The sequence below is a fragment of the Pseudonaja textilis genome, chromosome 5 (assembly GCF_049901715.1).
Source record: "Pseudonaja textilis isolate UNSWEBS1 chromosome 5, rPseTex1.2, whole genome shotgun sequence".
NCBI classification, from domain to species: domain Eukaryota; kingdom Metazoa; phylum Chordata; class Lepidosauria; order Squamata; family Elapidae; genus Pseudonaja; species Pseudonaja textilis.
This window is the reverse complement of record NC_141994.1, coordinates 17,589,787-17,609,014: the sequence shown is the minus strand read 5'-3', so window position 1 is coordinate 17,609,014 and position 19,228 is coordinate 17,589,787. Positions and strand designations below refer to the sequence as shown.

Sequence of the window (19,228 nt, the reverse complement as noted above, 5' to 3'; positions counted from 1 at the left end):
TATTTTTTTCATTTGCACAATACTTTCAGCTACAAAGGAACCTAGCAATTTCCATTTACACAACTGAAAAAAATTCTGAGAAATGAACCACTGCAAGTGTCAGCCAGTTAAGCATGTTGTATGAAAAGAGTTTCTGAATGCAGAAAGAAATTCAAGATTGGAGATGCAGGATGCACACTACATGGGTGCTACTGAGTCTTGCCCTAACCCCAAAATTTGCTCTGCTGCATATATTTGACAGATCAAAACCCAGTAAGTCAAAGATGGCTCTCTGCATCATCCATATCCTAAACCTCTAAAGCAGAGTTTCTGCTGGCTGGGGAATACTGGGAGTTGGAAGTCCACACATCTTAAAGTTGTCAAGCTTCACAAACTCTGAAGCAGCCTATTTCTCACTTGGGATGAATTGCACAGGTTGAATTGTGTGTAAGGGGGAAGTGGCAGGAAAAGACAGAAAGGGCAAAGCTACAAGAGGGAACTTTGACCTCCAGGTCATGTCTGATTCAAGGCCTTTCAGCAACCTAAAATCTCAAAGAGCTCCAATTCACCCCTTGCTGGGCCAGCACTTGAAATCCTTAGATCAAGCTTCTTTTCAACTGTCCCAATGCTTTAAAGCAGAAGGACTCGGTCCAAAGGGCGTGCTTTTTTTACACAACAGGGACAACCACAAATGGGGTTTCAAAACAGTTGACTTTTGCAGTATGGCATGAATATCCCGAAGGTGCTTTTTCAGGAGGCAACTGGAGTTTGCTTTTTCTTGGAAGACTTTTCGCTTCTCATTCAAGAAGTCATGACCTGGATGACTGAGAATCTCTACAGGCTTATGAGATGAATAGCTCCAATTCAGATTGTAAGAGGGAGCTGGGGGGGAGTGAGTGAATGAGAGAGAGTGAGAGTTAAAGTGAGACACACACAGAGAGAGAGAGAGAGAGAGAGGAGGGAAGAGAGTGAGAGTGAATGAGTGAGAGTGAAAGACAGAGAGAGAAAGGGGAGAAGAGTGAGTGTGAATGAGAGTGAGAGAAAGGGGAGAAGAGAGTGAGTGAGAGAGTGAATGAGAGTGAGAGTGAAAGAGAGAGTGAGAGAGTGAAAGACAGAGAGAAAGAGGGGAAGAGATTGAGTGAGTGAATGAGTGATGGTGAAAGAGAAGGGGGAGAAGGGAGTGAGAGAGTGAATGAGAGAGTGAGTGAAAGAGAGAGAAAGGGGAAAAGAGAGTGAGTGATAGTGAAAGTGGAAGACAGAGAGAGAAAGGGGAAAGAGAGTGAGTGAGAGAGTGAATGAGAGTGAGAGTGAAAGAGAAAGAGGGGAAGAGATTGCATGAGTGAATGAGTGATAGTGAAAGAGAGAAAGGGAGAAGAGAGTGAGTGATAGTGAAAGTGGAAGACAGAGAGAGAGAGAGAAAGAGGGGAAGAGAGTGAGTGAAAGAGTGAATGAGTGAGAGTGAGAGAAAGAGAAAGAGGGGAAGAGATTGAGTGAGTGAATGAGTGATAGTGAAAGAAAGAGAAAGGGGAGAAGAGAGTGAGTGAATGAGAGTGAAAAAGAGAGAGAGAGAAAGGAGAGAAGAGAGTGAATGAATGATAGTGAAAGAGAGAGAAAGAGAAAGGGGAGAAGAGAGTGAGAGAGTGAATGAGAGTGAGAGTGAAAGAGAGAGAGAAAGGGAAGAAGCGAGAGAATGAATGAGAGTGAGACTGAAAGAGAGAAAGGGGAGAAGCGAGAGAATGAATGAGAGTGAGAGTGAAAGAGAGAGAAAGGGGAGAAGCGAGTGGGAATGAATGAGAGTGAAAGAGAGAAAGGGGAGAAGAGAGAGAGTGAATGAGAGTGAGAGTGAAAGAGAGAAAGGGGAGAAGAGAGAGAGTGAATGAGAGTGAGAGTGAAAGAGAAAGTGGAGAAGCGAGTGAGAGAATGAATGAGAGTGAAAGAGAGAAAGGGGAGAAGAGAGAGACTGAATGAGAGTGAAAGAGAGAGAGAAAGGGGAGAAGCGAGAGAGTGAATGAGAGTGAGACTGAAAAGAGAGAGAAAGGGAGAAGCGAGTGAGAATGAATGAGAGTGAAAGAGAGAAAGGGGAGAAGAGAGAGAGTGAATGAGAGTGAGACTGAAAGAGAGAAAGGGGAGAAGCGAGTGAGAATGAATGAGAGTGAGACTGAAAGAGAGAAAGGGGAGAAGCGAGAGAGTGAATGAGAGTGAGACTGAAAGAGAGAAAGGGGAGGAGTGAGAGAATGAATGAGTGAGAGTGAAAGAGAGAGAAAGGGGAGAAGAGAGAGAGTGAATGAGAGTGAAAGAGAGAGAGAAAGGGGAGAAGCAAGTGAGAGAGTGAATGAGAGTGAGAGTGAAAGACAGAAAGAAAGAGGGGAAGAGATTGAGTGAGTGAATGAGTGAGAGCGTGAAAGTGAGAGACACAGAAAGAGTGAGAGAGGGAGATGGGACTTCTGAGGCCTGCGGAAACTCAATCCATTGGCTCAAGAGTTGCCAGTGAGGGGTGTGGGTGTGGTGTGGTGTGTGTGTGTGTGTGTGTAAAGAGTCAAGATGGCAACCTCAAGTTTACAACGAGAGCCCTGCCCCCCTCAGCCCCCCCCTTTTTTTGGAGTGCAGGTGGCCCTCTTGAATCTGTCTGGTTTGTTCTGCTCTGGAAGACTCCTTGCATGCAGGAGGGGCGACGGGAAGAAAGCAGGGAGCGGGATCTCGGCTTCCTCTTGTCTCGGTGCTTCCAAGAGGGCGATGGCAGCGCTCTGCTCCCACAGGCCCCGAAGCATCTCTCGGAGCCGCAGCGCCCGGAGGGGGGGGGGAGGGCTCCCCGCTCTCCCGAACCTTCGGCCCCTTTGCAGGCTCCAAGCCGCCGCCGCCGCCGTTACTCTCCTCCTACCTCCGTTGTTCTCTCGCTCGCGCTGCCTTCCCTTTAAGGCCGCCCACCGCGCATGCTCCAATCCAAGCCTTTCCCTTCATAGTCTCTCCCCCCCGTTCTCTTTTCCTCCTCTCCCTCTTCTCTTCCTCCCCCCACGAGCGGGAGGGGGGCGAGGAGGAGGAGGCGGCCGGCTCCATCCGGGCACCTCCGAATTAGCATTGACAGCCGCGGCACAACTTTTTCCTCAGGCGAAGGGAAATCAAGGCGCGCGCTCGGAGAGAATATAGTCCCTGCCGTTTTTTCTTTTTCTTTTTAAGGAATAAAAGTCTCCGGGGTCTCCGAGCGGCGCGGGGGGGGAGGGCCACGGGCCCCCGGGAGGAGGTGCCCCCCGGCGAAGCCCGGGACGGGGGTGGGGGTGGCGGCCCGGGACCCCCCCCCCGCCCCCAGTTTGGCGGAAAGTGAGTGATGTGTCTGTGCCCCTCGCCAAGAGGCAAAAAGAGAACTTGCTTTGCTGCTGAGTTGCCGTTTCTTTGGATTGTTATGGGGGGGGGGACTTTCTTCTTTTTTGGGGTGTGTGTGTGTGCAAACGTTTCCCTTTCCTGAGGAGGGGCCCTTGCTTGGGATTTTTTGGGGGGAGGGAGTAGTAGTGTGTGTATGTGTGTTTGGGGGGGTGGAAAAGAAAGGGTCTGAGCCAACCCCGGGGGAGGGAGTTGCGGGGGGGGGGGAGAGAGAGAAACCCAAGCTCCCTCTCCCTAAACTTCCTCAGGCTTCGAGAGGGGGAAGGACCAAAAACAAACAAACAGACCCCAACAACACACACGCACACACGCACACAGACACAAAAAGTGCCTCGCAACTTTGTGCAAGGATGGAGATGCCCGGTTTGCAAGAGGCGTTAATAGTGGAAAGCCACCAGGGTCGCCAGCAGGTAAAAAAGCCCCCAAAGCAAAATAAATAAATTAAAAAACAAGGGGGCGAGCCAGCCCGGGCCGGGAGCATCCCCCCCCTCATTTGGGCGCGAGAAAAGGCAGCCGCCCCCTCCCCACCACCAGCCCCCCACCGGGGACGGGGAGGATAGTCTGGCCCTGCCGGTTTTCCCGGGGAGCTCTGGATCCCCGCCGCAGGTTGAATCGATCGGGCTGGGGAGAGGAGGGGAGGGGGGGGAAGGAGGAAGAGGAGGAGGAGGAAGAGGAGGGCAGAGTCCGGCTCGCGCAAAGGGAGGAAGAGGCATGGCGGGGCGGGGAGACCCTCCCGCTTCTCTCGCTCACTGCTCCGGCTCGCCGCCCGGAGCACTTCGGCGAAGTACTTTTCCGGATTGTTTAGCTGACTTTCGACGAGGGAATCTGCGTGGCTTCGATCCGGAGTCACCCTTGCGGTTGATCCTTGTACGTGTGTGTGTGTGTGTGTGTGTGTGTGTGTGTGTGTGTGTGTGTGTGTGAGCGAGCGCGCGCGCGTATGAATGTGTCTATATGGAGACGTCCGTCCGTGTGTGAGTGTGTGTGTGTGTGTGTGTTGGAGAGATTAGGACGAGACTTGAATATTTATGAGCTTTGCTTGAAACTGACTCGCTGTGTTTACTTGCCTCTTTGTTCCACACCCCTCCCTTCCCGTCCTCCACACACACACACACACACACACTCACACACAAGAACATACACAAACACACACACACGCACATTTTAAAAAAATCCATTCCACCTCTAAGACTTTTAATTCATTCTTTTTCGGGGTACTTCCCCCCCCCCCGCTTTAAACAGAAACTAGTTGCACAGATGAAGCAAAATCCACAGGTAAATGCAGATGGCTGTATTTTTTTCTTAAATTAAAAGAAAAGTCCTGGTTCCACCGGATTTTCGTTGTGTTGCAATAAGTGCTCTGACCTCAGGAGGAGAAACTTTATCAATAGGAGATCCCTTTGAAGTCCGGGCTGATCTTTGTTACTTTATCTCCATCTCTCTCTCTCTCTCTCTCTCCCCTTCTCCTTCATTGTGCCTGTTTTTTCTTGAGCTTTCGGTCGGAGCCATTCCTAGACACAAGTTTACTTTTAACTAGCTTTAGTTTGCACTTGGTTTTTAATCTGCATTTTATTGCCATTTTTTCAGAACGGGGATCTTAAGAAACAAATCCAAGAGAGGCAATCGAGAATAGCAGCTCTTAATGAAAAACAAGTAAGAACAAATCAATTCGGTTCTTTTTTTTTCTTCTTCTCTGCACTGAGCTTCTTCTGTTCTCCTCTTCCTTGGCTTCCCTTCTTTTCTTCTTTTTCTCCTGCTATTAATAGTACACTTTCTAAACATCTGAAAAGTCCGCGTTGGCTGAGAAATACTTCCATGTGAATAAAATACCCGGTGTTTATTTTTATTTTATTGTTTTTGTTTCTTGATTTGTTTCTCGGGGTGCTTGTGTGTTTAACTTTCGGTTGGCTAAAGTGAGAAACGATGTAAAGGTCGGGGTTTATTCTGCTTTGCTTTGCCTTGAAATGTCTTTATACGGATAATTCATTATAGAGGAAAAAGAACGAAGCTGTGGTTGGAACCGTTTTATTTTAACACTCACCCTCGCTCTCATACACACACACACACTCTCTCTCTCTCTCTCTCACACACACACACACACACTCAGGCGTCCATTTTGAGTTCGTCGACATGTTTTAGGAATATGGAAAATTCTTGGGTCTTGAATTAGTTTGTGTTCACTTCCTTCCAGCGTGGAATAACTCAGAGTTGGGAATTGGGAGGCTGAGACCAGCCCCCCTGGAACGTCTGCGGATCCGGATTAGGTCGGAAATGTTTATTTTGTTGGTATGTGATGTGTATATTTCTCCAACCGTCCGTCCATACACTTGCTGTTTTCTTTCTTTCTTTCTTTCTTTCTTTCTTTCTTTCTTTCTTCCCCTTGGACGGTCTGATGCATTGGCTTTCTGAGGGTGCTTTTGCTCGAGGCTCCATTCCTCCCCCTCCCCCCTCCCTCCACCTAGTTAGGCAAATCTGAGCAGGAAAGTGAAGCGATGCCGAAAGCAAACCTGGGCTGCTCTTCCCCACCCTTCTTCAAACAAACTTTCTTTGTGTGCATGCCTGAGTGTGTGTGTGTGTGTGTGTGTGTTATGCGCGCGCGTGTGTGATCTTTGTCAGCATGTCTCCTGCTATTGCGGCGAATGACCCTGATGTGCCTGCCGTGTAATGACTGGCTCGGAGGCTGCTGCCTCTTCCCCCCCACACACCTCACCCCCACCTCCCACCCATCCCCATCCCCACCCCGATCCCCCAGCCCGCGCCACCTTCCCCCGCGGCTTTCCCAGCTGAAAAGAAAGTTGGTCGGCGGGGATGAGTTTGTTGCCCGTCTCTTTAAGGAGGGACCCCGGAGCTCGGATGGCTTCGGGTTTTCAGCACCACGAACAGATGCCCAGGAAAGCTCCGCCGGCGGCTGGGCAGCTTCCAAAGGAGGCACGCGCCCCCGCCCGCCACCCCCCCGTCCCCAATCCTCGCCCCCCTCCCCCGCCGCCCTCCCCAGCCCCCTTCCCTTCCCCCTTCCGCCTTCCAACACTCTCGAGCCTGGCCGTGCAGAAACCGACAGCGGCGGCTTAAGCCGACGTGCCTGCGATCTGCCGGATTATGCATTTCTCTCCCCCACCCCTCCCCGCTTCGACAAGCCAACTTTCCCCGGGGCTGCCCCTCTTGTCCTGATCGCCCCCTCCCTCTCTCCCTCCCTCCCTCCCTCCTTCCCACCTTCTCTTCCCCTTCCTCTGGCGGAATCAATGCCGCGATTCCTTCGGAATGCCGCAGACGTTTTTTCAGCACCCAAACTTGGGACAGCGCCTCGTCTTTTCTTTTTTTCTTTCTTTCTGGGGGAAAAAACATTTTTGGGGGTGGGGTGGGGGGGTGGTAACGGGGAGGGAGGGGGGAGGAATGAAAAACAAATAAATAAATAATTCAGGGATCGACTTTTCGTGCCATGCTCCCCTTCCCAAAGGGAGAGGGGAGAGATGGGGGGGGGGGGAAGGAAAGGGAAAGGGTGGTGGAGGGGCTATCTAGATCGTATGTTTCGTTCGATAAAAGATCTGTATTATGAAAGATGTGCATTAGTTTCTATGCGGCGATAAGGGTATATGTCTGTCTTCCTCCCTCGTAGCTGGAAAGCATGCGGAAGTGTTTGGAAATGTTGCCCGCAGGATGAATGTTTTCAGTTCCCGGGATTAGAAATCTCAGCATTTCCACTATTCTCCTCCTCCTCCTCCTCCTTCCCCCCCCCCTCCCCGCAACCCTGATTGATCCTCGCCTAGAATTTGCCACCGCTCTCAGTTTGTAGTGGAAGCTTCCATTTTGTGACAAAGGGGGTGTTGGTTTCTTCCTAACATGGAGAAAAGTCTGCAGAGTTTTAACGCGGGGTGGGGAGGAGGAAGAGAAGGAGGAGGAGGAGGGGCTGGTGGCCCATTCATGCTAAGCATTACCATTTTGATTGCTTTGATGCCATTTTGGAGGGGTGGGGGTGGGGAGAGGAGACCCCTGTCAGCAGAGCACAAAGATAAACAAAGATATTTAATCAAACCGGATAGTTTCTTTTATGGAGTGGGGGGAGGGGAGAGAATCGTAGAAAACAAGACGGTAGCTTAGAGCTATTAGTTCTCTTTCTAGGAGGATGAAACAACGTGTTGTATTGATTTTGCACTGAGCCAAGGATTTATTTAAAACAAGGCAACAGCCTTATACCGCAAACAATGCATGTTAATGTTTTCCCGTTTGATAAGGAACGAGTTTGGCTGCCTTAAAATGGACACATATATTGGATTGCGCTTCTTTGTACGATTGCGACGGTTTCAAGGCAATTTACATTTTTTTTGATGCCGATAGTCAAAAAGAAGCAATTTTTACACGCTGTGCTGGAATTTAGATAAAGCAAAGAACTCATAGCTGGAAAAGAGAACTTGATGCAAGCTTTGGAAGTGGAAGGGACATTTTTAGCATCGTGAAATACTTCCTGGACTAAACAGTAAATTGTGGCTCTCTGCCACTCACATTACAGGCAAATACTCAATGAACAATTATAGAACAAACAACCACTACTTGGGTTGAAAAGTGTCATGTGTTACTCTCCGCTTGTTTTATTGCCAGTGGTGAAAGATAAGTCTTGAATATTTTCACATTTCCAAGCCAAGCAGCAAGCCTATCCCAGGGACAGGAGCCATCAGTTTTAAGGCTGAAGGCATGGAAATGATTGTTCTTTTTCTTGGAGGAAAGATAAAAAGCCTAATTTCCTTAATTTCCCCCTGAAAGAGGATGCTTCATATGAGCTCCATGCTGGTGTTGAATGAATGCAGAGTTTCCCTGTGAGTGGAGATTGTCAATATGGAAATATTCTGGACTGGAGGCATCCTGAAACCCATGGAGGTTGAAATCGGTTTTATTTCTCACTGACATTGTTTTTCCAAATATATATAAAAAAACATTAGATGATCTGGGGGACTGGCATGGATTTTTTTTTTAAAGCAAAAATAAAATGTCTAACTCTTGCAAAGTTCTGCAGGAAATTAAATGCCTTTACCTTACCCCACGGGACTGTCCACTCATACCTAGGGTAATATTTCTCTACTCAGCAACTTAAAGAAGTGAGGACTGCAACTCCCAGAATTCCCCCACCAGTCATGTCGGCTGGGGAATTCTGGGAGTTGAAGTCCGCACATCTTTAAGTTAATAAAGTTGAGAAACTCTGATCTGATGGCTGAATGCTTAATGCTTCAAAAAAATAAAAAACCCCACTATGATTGTAGTAATTTCTTTGCCAATAATTTATATCATTTTTTTTAAAAAAAGCTTTAAAATGTATCAAGAGATTTCATATTTTTTCCTCTCTCTCTTCTGAATGACCCACCATCTGACTTTCCTGTATAACCCTAGGCTCTAAGATTTCTCCACACAATTTTAATAAATTATGGGCAATTTCCTCTAATTCTCATTTCCCACCAAATTAAAACTGTCTTCAAACTGTCCTCTTTATCCCAACCTATTAGGAATTTGGGATGGCTCTTCAAATGTCCAAGTGTATGAAATTTATTGAACTACCTGTAACTGCCTGATTATTGCTGTTTTGAAAGTAAAGTTTGTGAGGCATGTGGCGTATTTTTCTTGCCTACCTGGTCAGGAGGCTCATTCCTTTGAAATATGTCTATGTAGGATCTAGACGTCACCCTTTGAAACCCCCACCTGTCTTCATGCCTTTCTTCTCTCGGTTGTTCTCTGAGAACCCAGCTGAGGCAGTGATCTTCCATCTTATGGTGCAGAGCTGAATATATTTTGGCCAGCTAAGCATCTATTTATAATAATTTTTGCTTAAATGTGCAACTGCCATACTTGCTTCTGATGCATCAAAAGCGTATTTTATTATTATCTGTTCACAACAATGTGAAGTCACAGCTGCCAGTTCTTTAGCTGGTGTAAGCCTTAATATGCATCACATTCTTCCCAACAACCTATCATGTGATATTGTTTCAGCATGGTATATGTGGAAACCCAAGCAGTGTGGCCTTTTGCATTTGACAGATGGAAATTTTGTCAATGCACAGATTTTCTAAGTGACATCCAAGATTTTTTAGTATGGCACCCAGTGTGCAAATAATCCCTGGTACCATTCTTGGCCAGTTTATGTCATAAGCTTTCAGCTTCCATTTTCAGATCCTGATATTTTGTGATCTTCTCCATTTGTTGTTTTCTATTCTATTCTACCATCTCCTGGTATTTCAACATCAGGTATCTTCACTTTCTTCTTTTCAACCACAATTATTATTTATTAAATTTATATGCCGCCCATCTTGCAGTTCAACGTGACTCTGGGCAATTAAATTTTGTGTGTTCGGAGCCAAGATTTTATCAGTTTCTTTTGCAAATCCACAGTATTTTAATCTGCTCATTTTTGATTACTTTTTCAACTATTTTTTTCCCAGTTATGAATGACTGATTTTTCATTATCTCCTCCCTCACAACAATGGTGTGTTGTGCCTATCCATGGCGGGAATTATAGGATGGTGATGATGTTGATGATACCTACATTTAGATTCACAGTCTAAGACTGATGATAATGGATTTCCTTTTTCATAAGCACTCAGTTTCAATCGGCAAGTTCCAGTATTTCATAATTTTTCCCAATGTTTTTTTCCTCAATCTTAGCATCTCCCAGAATAGCAAAACTGATGAACCAGATTTTCTGCTTTTCAATAACTGTTATATCTGGCATGTTATGAATAAGAGGCCTGTCTGTTTGGATCTTTAAGTCCCATAAGATTAGGGATGCGTTGCTGGGGGTTCGCGAGAGCCCCTAGTTCAGATTCTGTGCAGTTCAGAGAACCCCCAAATCCCACTCCTGGCTGGCCCCGCCCACCCCTCCCCTCCCCCATGCAGCCATTTTGGATGCAGGTAAGTGCAGGGCGTGCACAGAGGCTTGGGGATGGTGAAAAATGCCCCCCCCCCGGAAGTTTGGGAATACCGGAAATGCGCCCTTTTCCAGCTTCCATAGAGCCTCCGGAGCCCGGGAAGGCCGTTTTCGCCCTCCCAGAGGCTTGAGAAAGCCTCTGGAGCCTGGGTAGGGAAAAAACACCCCCCCACACCGTGGTGCAGGAGGCCACTAGGCCACGCCCACTATAGCCACACCCACCCACCAACCGTGCAGAGACCCCTTTGCTAAAAATTTTGAAGCCCACCCCTGCATAAGATCTTAGCTCACTCTGTTTCCCAAACCTTCTCAACTTGAAGGTGTTTCAAAACTACATTCCTATCCAAACCTCTGGCGAAAGTTTCTGACGAATAATTCCGACAACTCACCCATGGTGCTGCTCATAGTCAGTTTGTGATATTTTGCTGCAAATATATTGCTTCATTCTTTTTTTTTTTTTAACTTACAAAGGCAATATTTGCTGTTGTTTGTTAAAAGATTGAATTTTTGCCTCCATGCAATTAGTTGGCTAAGCTTATTCTTGAACTGCTAAAATAAAACCTTCAGTTTCTTTCTTTAACCCGCCTCATCTTAACAAACTCTGTGTGGGTTTTTTTAAAATCAACTTTTCTTTCTATATCCTTCGAAGTTTTGACTGTCTTGTTCTTCTAGTCAGCAAATCAATTTATAGTTATTTCTTTGCTGGCTTCGTCACCTTTGTTGTTTTCAAGAACTTTCCTGGATTGACTGCCTTCAGCCAAAGGTTCTTGGATTTTCTTAATGTTTTCATTCAGGCCATGCTTTCCTTCCTCCACAGTTGGTTCCACTCCTACCCCTTTAAACTCTTAAGGCAAATTCAACTGGTCAGTATCACGTTTTGGTTGTTGTTGTTGTTATTGTTGTTGTTGTTGATTGTATAATCAGCCGGTTGTTGGATTTGACATTTTTATTCATTATCCAGTCCTTTCCTGGGATAGGTAGGTGTGGTTTCATGATTTTCCTAGTATGATTTGATTGTTAATTGTACCCTATGACTATCATTGAGTGTTGTACGTTATGATTCTTGATTCTTAACGAATGTATCTTTTCTTTATGTATACTGAGAGTATGTACACCAAGACAAATTCCTTGTGTGTCCAATCACACTTGGCCAATAAAGTATTCTATTCTATGCTATTTGTCATAGGATGTAAGCTGCTCCAAGGAAAACTGCCTTTTGCAATTGACCGATGGTGATTTTGCCAATGCCAATGGTGTTCAAATGGTATTCCAGCTGTTCTGGGATTTCCCCCAAGGCACCTATTACTGTAGGTAGTCCTCGATTTACAACAGTTCATTTAGTGACTGTTCAAAGTTACAATGGCACAGAAAAAAGTGACTTGTGACTGTTTTTCACACGTGCAACCGTTGCAGCATCCCCCCCGGTCATGTGATGCTTGGCAACTGACTCCTATTTATGACAGTTGTGGTGTCCCGAGGTCAGACAATCCCTTTTTGTGACCTTCTGACAAGCAAAGTCAATGGGGAAGCTGGATTCACTTAATAACCGTGTTACTAAATTAAGAACTGCAGTGATTCACTTAGCAGCCATGACAAGAAAAGTCGTAAAATGGGGCAAAAGTTACTTAACCAATGTCTCCCTTAGCAACATAAATTTTAGGTTAAATTGTGGTCGTAAGTCGAGGACTACCGGTATTGGTACTGCCTTTCTTTATTTCTATTTGCAGGTCTCTTTTTGTTTTTCTTATCTTCTCCGTCCTTTCTCTTCCCTTCTGCTGTTTCCAAGTATTGCCACAACCACTACCCAGGCTGTTTTTGTTTTTGTTTTGCCTTTCTTATCTTTGCACAGTCCTTTTATTTTTATTGGCAGGTCTTTGGATTTGTATTTTGTATTTTTTGTGTGGTATTTTGTTAAATCGAATAATAATCGAATAATAATCGATCGGATTATTATTATTCTATGCTTGTAACGATACAAGTCCTCGTTTGTTTCCTTTCTGGGATATCAGTTGCGAGGGAGATCCAAAATCTCTAAAATGATGGTGGAGCATCCTGACTGAAGTCCTGCCCTTTTGTGCCTACCTACAATGCACACCCCATGTACATAAAAGAGATGGAGTCGAATTGCAGTGTTGGGCCTACCGTCCTGCAGATTGGGTCCTTGCGTGTGAACACTGAGGATAGGTGTTTATACAGTGTCTTTGCACCTTGTTTCTTTGGAAAATAACAGTATATAAGTTAAGGCATGAATGAATTCTCCAACTGGTTCAAGGTTGGCTCAGTCTTCCATCCAGGGGTGGGATTCAGCCGGTTTGGACCAGTTCGAGGGAACCGGATGTTAAATTTACATCTGGTTCGCTGAACCAGTAGTTGAACTGACTGGCTGGCCTTGCCCAACCTGCCCCTCCCCTCCCAGGAGTCTCCATGCGGCCCATTTGGATGCTGGTAAGTTCAGGGTCCATGTGGAGGATAAAAAACATCTCTTCCAGAAGTCTGGAAATGGGCCTGTTTCCAGCTTCCAGAGGGCCTCTGAACTCTGGGAGAGGCTGTTTTTGCCTTCCCAGAGGTCCGAGGGAAGCCTCCGGACCCTGGGGAAGGTGAAAAATGGCCCTCCCCTCTGGTAGGCTACACCCATCATGGCCACACCCACCCAGCAACCAGGCAGCGAACCGGTTGCTGGGATTTTTGAATCCTACCCCTACTTCCATCCTTCCCTGGTGAGTAAAATGAGTACCCAGAGTGTTGGGGCAAAATATGCTGACTCTGTAAACTGCATAGAGAGGGCTGTAAAAGCACTGTGAAGCGGTACATAAGTCTAAGTGCTATTGCTATTCCTGTAGGACTGAGGTAAAACTACTTTTCAGAAAGATAACGTTGCCACGATTTGATAGACGATACAACCACTGAAGTTCTGCCTGTTTTTTTTTTTTGCTGTGTGAGCATAAAAGTATAGCGGCCATTTTGACTTTCTTGACCATCTATACTAGTGAAAGCTCACTTAATCCTACACTGTACAGGTGTTATGAGACACTCGGGGTTCACTTTTTCTTTTGTCTCCAGGATTTTAATCTGATTTGTTAAATGGACTTTATGATGAAAACAAAAACAACAAAAAAAAAGAGTGAATGGTCTCCAGGGACAGTTGTAAAGTATTTTGAGGGAGGACAGCTATTGAAAATGTGCATTTATTGCAGAAATTGGACAGTTATTAGCTTCCATAGTTAAGAGGGTTTTAAATGTTTTACTTTTATAGACTTTTTAAAAAGCCTTACATAGTTTCAGTATTATTGTTCGAGAACGGCCTATGGCGAGCTTTCTGTCTGACAGATTTTGAAACGGTGAAATATGACAAACTGAAATAATATAATATCCAAACGGCAAAATCAGATGATTACCCATCCCACTGCTATTGATCTCTCTCTAGAGCAGGGGTTTGCAACCTTAAACACTCAAAGTGCCATTTGGACCCGTTTCCCACAGGAAAAAAAAAACACTGGGAGCAGAGCTGGTATTTAGCAGGTTCTGACCAGTTCTGGAGAACTGGTAGCGGAAATTTTGAGTAGTTCAGAGAACCAGCAAATCCCACCTCTGACTGGAGATTTTACAGTATCCTTCCCCTGCCACACCCACCAAGCCATGCCCACAGAACCGGTGGTAAAAAAAAATTGAATCCCACCATTGACTGGGAGCTAATGATTTAACATCCAGTGTGACTCACTCCCACCCAGTCACCTCCTGGTCTAGAATATGGAGCAAGGTCTCCATCGGCCACCATCACCCTTACCTTCTCAGGCCAGCCGAGGAGTGACGGGGAGGGGAGGGGTGGGACCAGGCAGTGATGGAATCAGCTGACAGAGGGTCGAAAGATCCTCATGTGGCTCCAGAGCCCCAGGTTGCAGACCCCTGCTCTGGAGCAACATGAAGATATGTGGACTTTAACTTTGGAAGTCAATCTTGGACGTTGAAGTCCGTGTGTCTTCAGGCTGCCAAAGTGGAGGAACACTGCTCTAAACCTTTCCCCTTATCTTCTGAGCTTGAAATCCTTTTGGAGAGCAGAGGTAGATTTCATGCTGCCTGGAGCTGATGGGACATGGGGTTAGTCTTAGGAGTCTCCACCTTGACTTTTTTGCCTACTCTTGAGCCTGCGTCTTTAAAACTTTGGTGAAATGTAACATCAGTTGATTATAATAATATAGGCATTTTTCTCTTTAACCAAACAGAATGTGTGATGGCTCTTTTGTTGTTCCAATTGCTTTACATCTTGAAACCACACTGCCAGCCAAGCAGCTGTAACGTTTTTATCTATGCTGTTGCCAAACAAGCTTGTGTCTGTAAATAAAAACCCTTTCCTAAAATGCAGAATTATTCTTTCACAGCACATCTGAAGTGCCCAGTTTCATGTTTTCCATAGGTTTTCCAAGCGTTGTCAACAGTCCTTGCATCTTTCTCATATATGTGACTTAGTAATTCTACGATTAAACTCTAACCTGACAATTAGTATTGCCTGTTAAACTCAGTTTTTGGGAAGCCTGTGGAAGTCTTGCTGTGATGAACTGCAGATTCAGACAAGCCTATCCCAGAAGAGAACATTAAAAGTACATTCACTAAATGGCATAATCTATACGTCACTCAAGGGTGTTCTCTTCTTTTCTTAGCTATTATTTACTATCTGTACAGAAATCAACTATACTGGCTGGTTTTGACATTGAGGGTAGTATATTTGGCAAATATTTGCATGGATGCCTGGGGAATTCTGGGAATTGAAGTCCACATGTCTTAAGGTTGCCAAGTTGAAACATATGCTGGTCTAGTGCAAAGGTGGAATAATTCCACGTCCTGGAATATACAGGTCGTAGCAAAGAGCTATTTTATAGCAAGATTGTACACATTACTCAAATATGTAAAAGAAATTTCAACATTTCAAAGAGCGGTGGAAAGACAAAGATTTGACTGATCCTCTTAAAAGCTATTCATATTCATTAAGTTGTTTGCTATTCACATAATAAGCAAGTTAATATTTAAATTTTGGTTAGAAGCAGATTTTCCCCGCAGGTAAAACTTGCTAAGAGTCAAAGGCAGCGTAACTTTGTAATTTGTACATAGCTACCCTTGGGAATTTTGCATGTTAAACAGTTATAAAGCTCAATAAACTTTTAAGCTTCAGTTAAATAACTTCCCCCCACCCACCCACACATACTTATAGACCTTAGTACAAAATGAATGAAGTTGGTTCACGGAATGAAGTTCTTCCATCACCTTTTTATACTTTCAGTGGGATATTCGTTTCAGTTTTCATCCTTAGCAGCTTGTTGTGAATCATAAGATTATATTTACACTAAAATGGAAAGCACATCCTGAGAATTTTGAGACCAGTTGCAGGTGAAAACAAATATTTTTCTCTGAAATCCTAGAATAGTTCCCTTTTATGCCTAGTTGTTGTACCCAGGTCTATAAGTATGTGTTCATATGTGTCTATGTGTCCATGTATGTACATATGTGTATATCCAGTATTTCTTCCATAAATGACAAGGAAAGGGTTTTTTTTTAAGTCTCTATTGTAATGCAGCATTTGGAAATGCCAGAAAAGTGAACGCAGCACTTTTTGGAACTATTTTAAAGTGTTTGCTGTGATATTTTGGATCATTTCAAAAATCTGCTGTCAGAACAGGATAATTGATTTAAATGAACTTGGAATTTATTCAATCTGATGACTAGAGTGATCACAGGATGCTTCATTAGGGGTTACTGACAATTCTCAAAGTTCTCCCTGGTTATGGTTTTTCATGAGCTGGTTTCCATGCAGTGCCATTGTCTCCCCAAAAGAATTAAATTCTGGCCACAGGTGCCATCTCTTGCCCTGTGCGGGAAGACATTTGTTGTGTCTTACATCTTGGAATGATTTTTTTTCTCATCTGGCAATGAGCCCAAACTGAACCTTAAATAGTTGATGCTTTGATGACATGGATCTTGATTTAGGTTGGGAGATGCTTAATCTTCTCTTGTGCCTCTGTTTTCTCAAAAATAAGACCTAACTGGAAAATAAGTTCTAGCAAGATTTTTCATAATAATAAGCCCTACCCCAAACTAAGCCCCAATTAAGATTGTCACCCAAACCGACACATTTAATGCTGTATGTCCCCCCAGATAAGGCCTAACTAGAAAATAAGCCCCAATGTAACTTTTGGAACAAAAATTAATATAAGATCCAGTCTTATTTTCGGGGAACATGGGTAAGTTTAAAATAATTTTCCATACTTGTCTAGGCTTGCTGTGTAACTAGCTGTTAAATTACTAAATCAATTTTTTTTTGTCCAGAACTTTGCTTAAAACCATTGCAATCGCACCTCTCTCTGTTATCTGGTGACGTTTTTCAGAACCTCATATGTTACTTAGTATGGAAGTTTAATGCTTGAACGTTCCTCCTTGGAAGACAATATCATGCTTACATTACTTTCAGCTCCGCCATCAGCAAAATCAAGATGGCAATTTTATGCATTGCCCATAAAAACATGCAGAGTTTCTTTTTCAGTTTAATGTTTTTATTGAGTTATAAGACAGAATAAGTTACAAAATGCAAAAGTAAATAGGAAAATGGTGGGGAGGAAGAGGGGGAAGAGAAGTGAGGAAGGATAAGAAAAAGAAGAAGAAAAAGGAACATTGACATCACAACTTTTTGTTTTTTTTATAATAATATGAACAAGCCATTTCTATAAAGATCTACCAAATCTAATTAGTAAAACTCAAACTCAAAATTCCATTCTTTTCTACTTCAAGAACAAAGTTTCTTCAAGCACAAAGTTTGAAGCAGTCTCCATATGGAAACAAAAGTACTTATATTCTTTTCTTTAATCAAAATAGTCAATTTTGCCATTTCAGCTAACTCCAAAAAACATGCAGTTTCTACTGCACCATCATAGCTGCTGCTATCTTTACTTTTATCATCATTATCATCATCATCATCATACATTGCACACATCTGTGAACATAAGGGTTTGTCTTAAAAGTGGGTTAAAATTCAGGCTTATTGGATTCATTTTATGTTAACAGCAACAACAAAACCCCCCACAAAAATCATTTGTAGGAGCTTCAGCCCTTTCTGCAATGTGACCCTAGCCTTTCTTAATTTAAGTGCCTCACCCAGGCATTTTTAAAAAAATTATTATGAAGCGAAAGTCAAGCTGTTGCTTTTGTGCTGAAATAATGAGCAGGAGTTTTAAAAAGTCAAGATGCCCTCATGGCATAATTCAAAGAGGCGGGACTTTGACAGCCTTGGTGATTGTCATTGTGATTTTTTTTTAACCCTCCCATAACTAAACAAAGATGTACAGGTCTAAAAGTTTCCTTGCATATGTTGACTTTGATTTATAAAGCTGAGTATATCAGTAAGATAAGAGGCTTCTCCTCTCCAGGATTTTAACACCTAACTAGATGTCCAAATGTAGCTTCCGAAAGAGATTAAGGCCAAGACTTTATTTCTGTTGAATAGAAGCTTTTCATTTCAGGATCCTGAAGATGCAGAGGGGAAGAAAATGGAACGTGTCATTGCTGTCGTGAATATTGGCCTGTTATTTGCTCTCTTTTTTTATGGCTCAGTTTGAAATATCCTCTTCTTCTCCCCTTCTCCTTCTCCTTCTCCTCCTCTCCACTCCTCTCCTCTCCTCTCCCCTTCTTCCCTTTATTTATCTCTTCTCTTCTCTTCTCTTCTCTTCTCTTCTCTTCTCTTCTCTTCTCTTCTCTTCTCTTCTCTTGTCAATATTATTATGTACTAGCAATTTCCAGAACAGAAATGCCAGAATTTCCATATGAAAATGCTGAGGTAGCAAAGTTCTAGCTACATTCTGCTACCCAATAAGAAGCAGATTTTGAAACCTAATAACTGTTATGCTTTTGCCTAGAGTCTGCTGTTCTTATGCTTCATCTAACAAAGGAACCCCAGTAGGAAAAAAACAATTGCAATTTTAAGCCCTGGAAAAATTAAATGTGCAGCTCAAGGTTAGGATGGAAAATTAAAGGAGATTTCTCGGCCAAAAAGAAAAACAGGAGAAACTTTCAGTAGACTCAGGAAGACTGCTTTGAAAGATCTGTGGTCTTCCAAAAAAGGTCTTTTTCATGGGGGAGTAAATTTACTCCAAGGAGGTTAAATGTAGCAGCTGTAACAGGAGCAATTGGATGTAATATTCATCAGACACTGAATCAACCAGTCCATGTAATTGGGCTACAAAAGCTTTTCTTTCCAAAGCTATTTAAATTAACAGCGGTTTATATGCTTTGTATGAGACGGAATACTTTTATTTCAGGGGGGTAGCTTACATTTCACTGCAGTTCTTGTGTATTTACTTGTGATTTACTTGTGCAGGCAATGTAACTCTGGAGATCCATGTATTATCCAAATTTTAATTTTTTTAAAAAAGGTGTCCAGTTGCATTCAGTGTCGCCATAGCTGGAAAAGAAAAGTAGCTCGATATTTTGCGGCACTTAAAAGCAGTGTTTGATGTCAGGTTTTTTTAATTTCCTGAGCTCTTTGACTGAACCGTGATTGCTTAAAGAGAACTTGATAAGACTGAAATTTTCTTTACAAAACTGGATGAGGAAGGATGCTTTGGAATGGCAACAGTTCCGGAGGCTCACTTTCTGCACGTATGCTTATGCAAATATGTGTCTGTATGCACAAGTGTCTGTGATATAAATATACAAATTATTTCTCAAAAGTTAATATACTTATGTAAATGAATCCGTAAGTCTAATGAAAAATGTATAGTGTTTATTGCTGACTGCAATACGTAGAATTAATTGCAACATGACAGTTAACAGACCCCATTTCTCAGATAAGCCACCTCTTATCTCCTGCCAGGCATTGGGTAAAATTCTGTACTCAGGTAATCCCAATTCCTCTTTAAATTTAATTCCTTTCTAAATTGAATTCTGTTACCAGTGGAATATGCAAAATGATCCATTTGCATGATTTTTATTAGT

General features: G+C 43.6%; 1 protein-coding gene across 2 annotated transcripts in view; it reads left to right on the top strand.

Moving 5' to 3' along the window:
- The first annotated feature begins 3,664 nt into the window (after positions 1-3,664).
- PHF21B (PHD finger protein 21B) overlaps positions 3,665-19,228 on the top strand; it is a 169,013-nt gene continuing 153,449 nt past the window's right edge. The window contains exons 1-2 of one of the 2 annotated variants that reach the window (XM_087934198.1): positions 3,665-3,764; positions 4,939-5,004. In XM_087934198.1, coding sequence (XP_087790324.1) covers positions 3,705-3,764; positions 4,939-5,004 — 126 coding nt within the window. In that variant the 5' untranslated portion in view covers positions 3,665-3,704. Of the gene's footprint in view, positions 3,765-4,461; positions 4,627-4,938; positions 5,005-19,228 lie in introns of those variants that run through there. The other variant, XM_026706169.2, reaches the window with a different exon arrangement.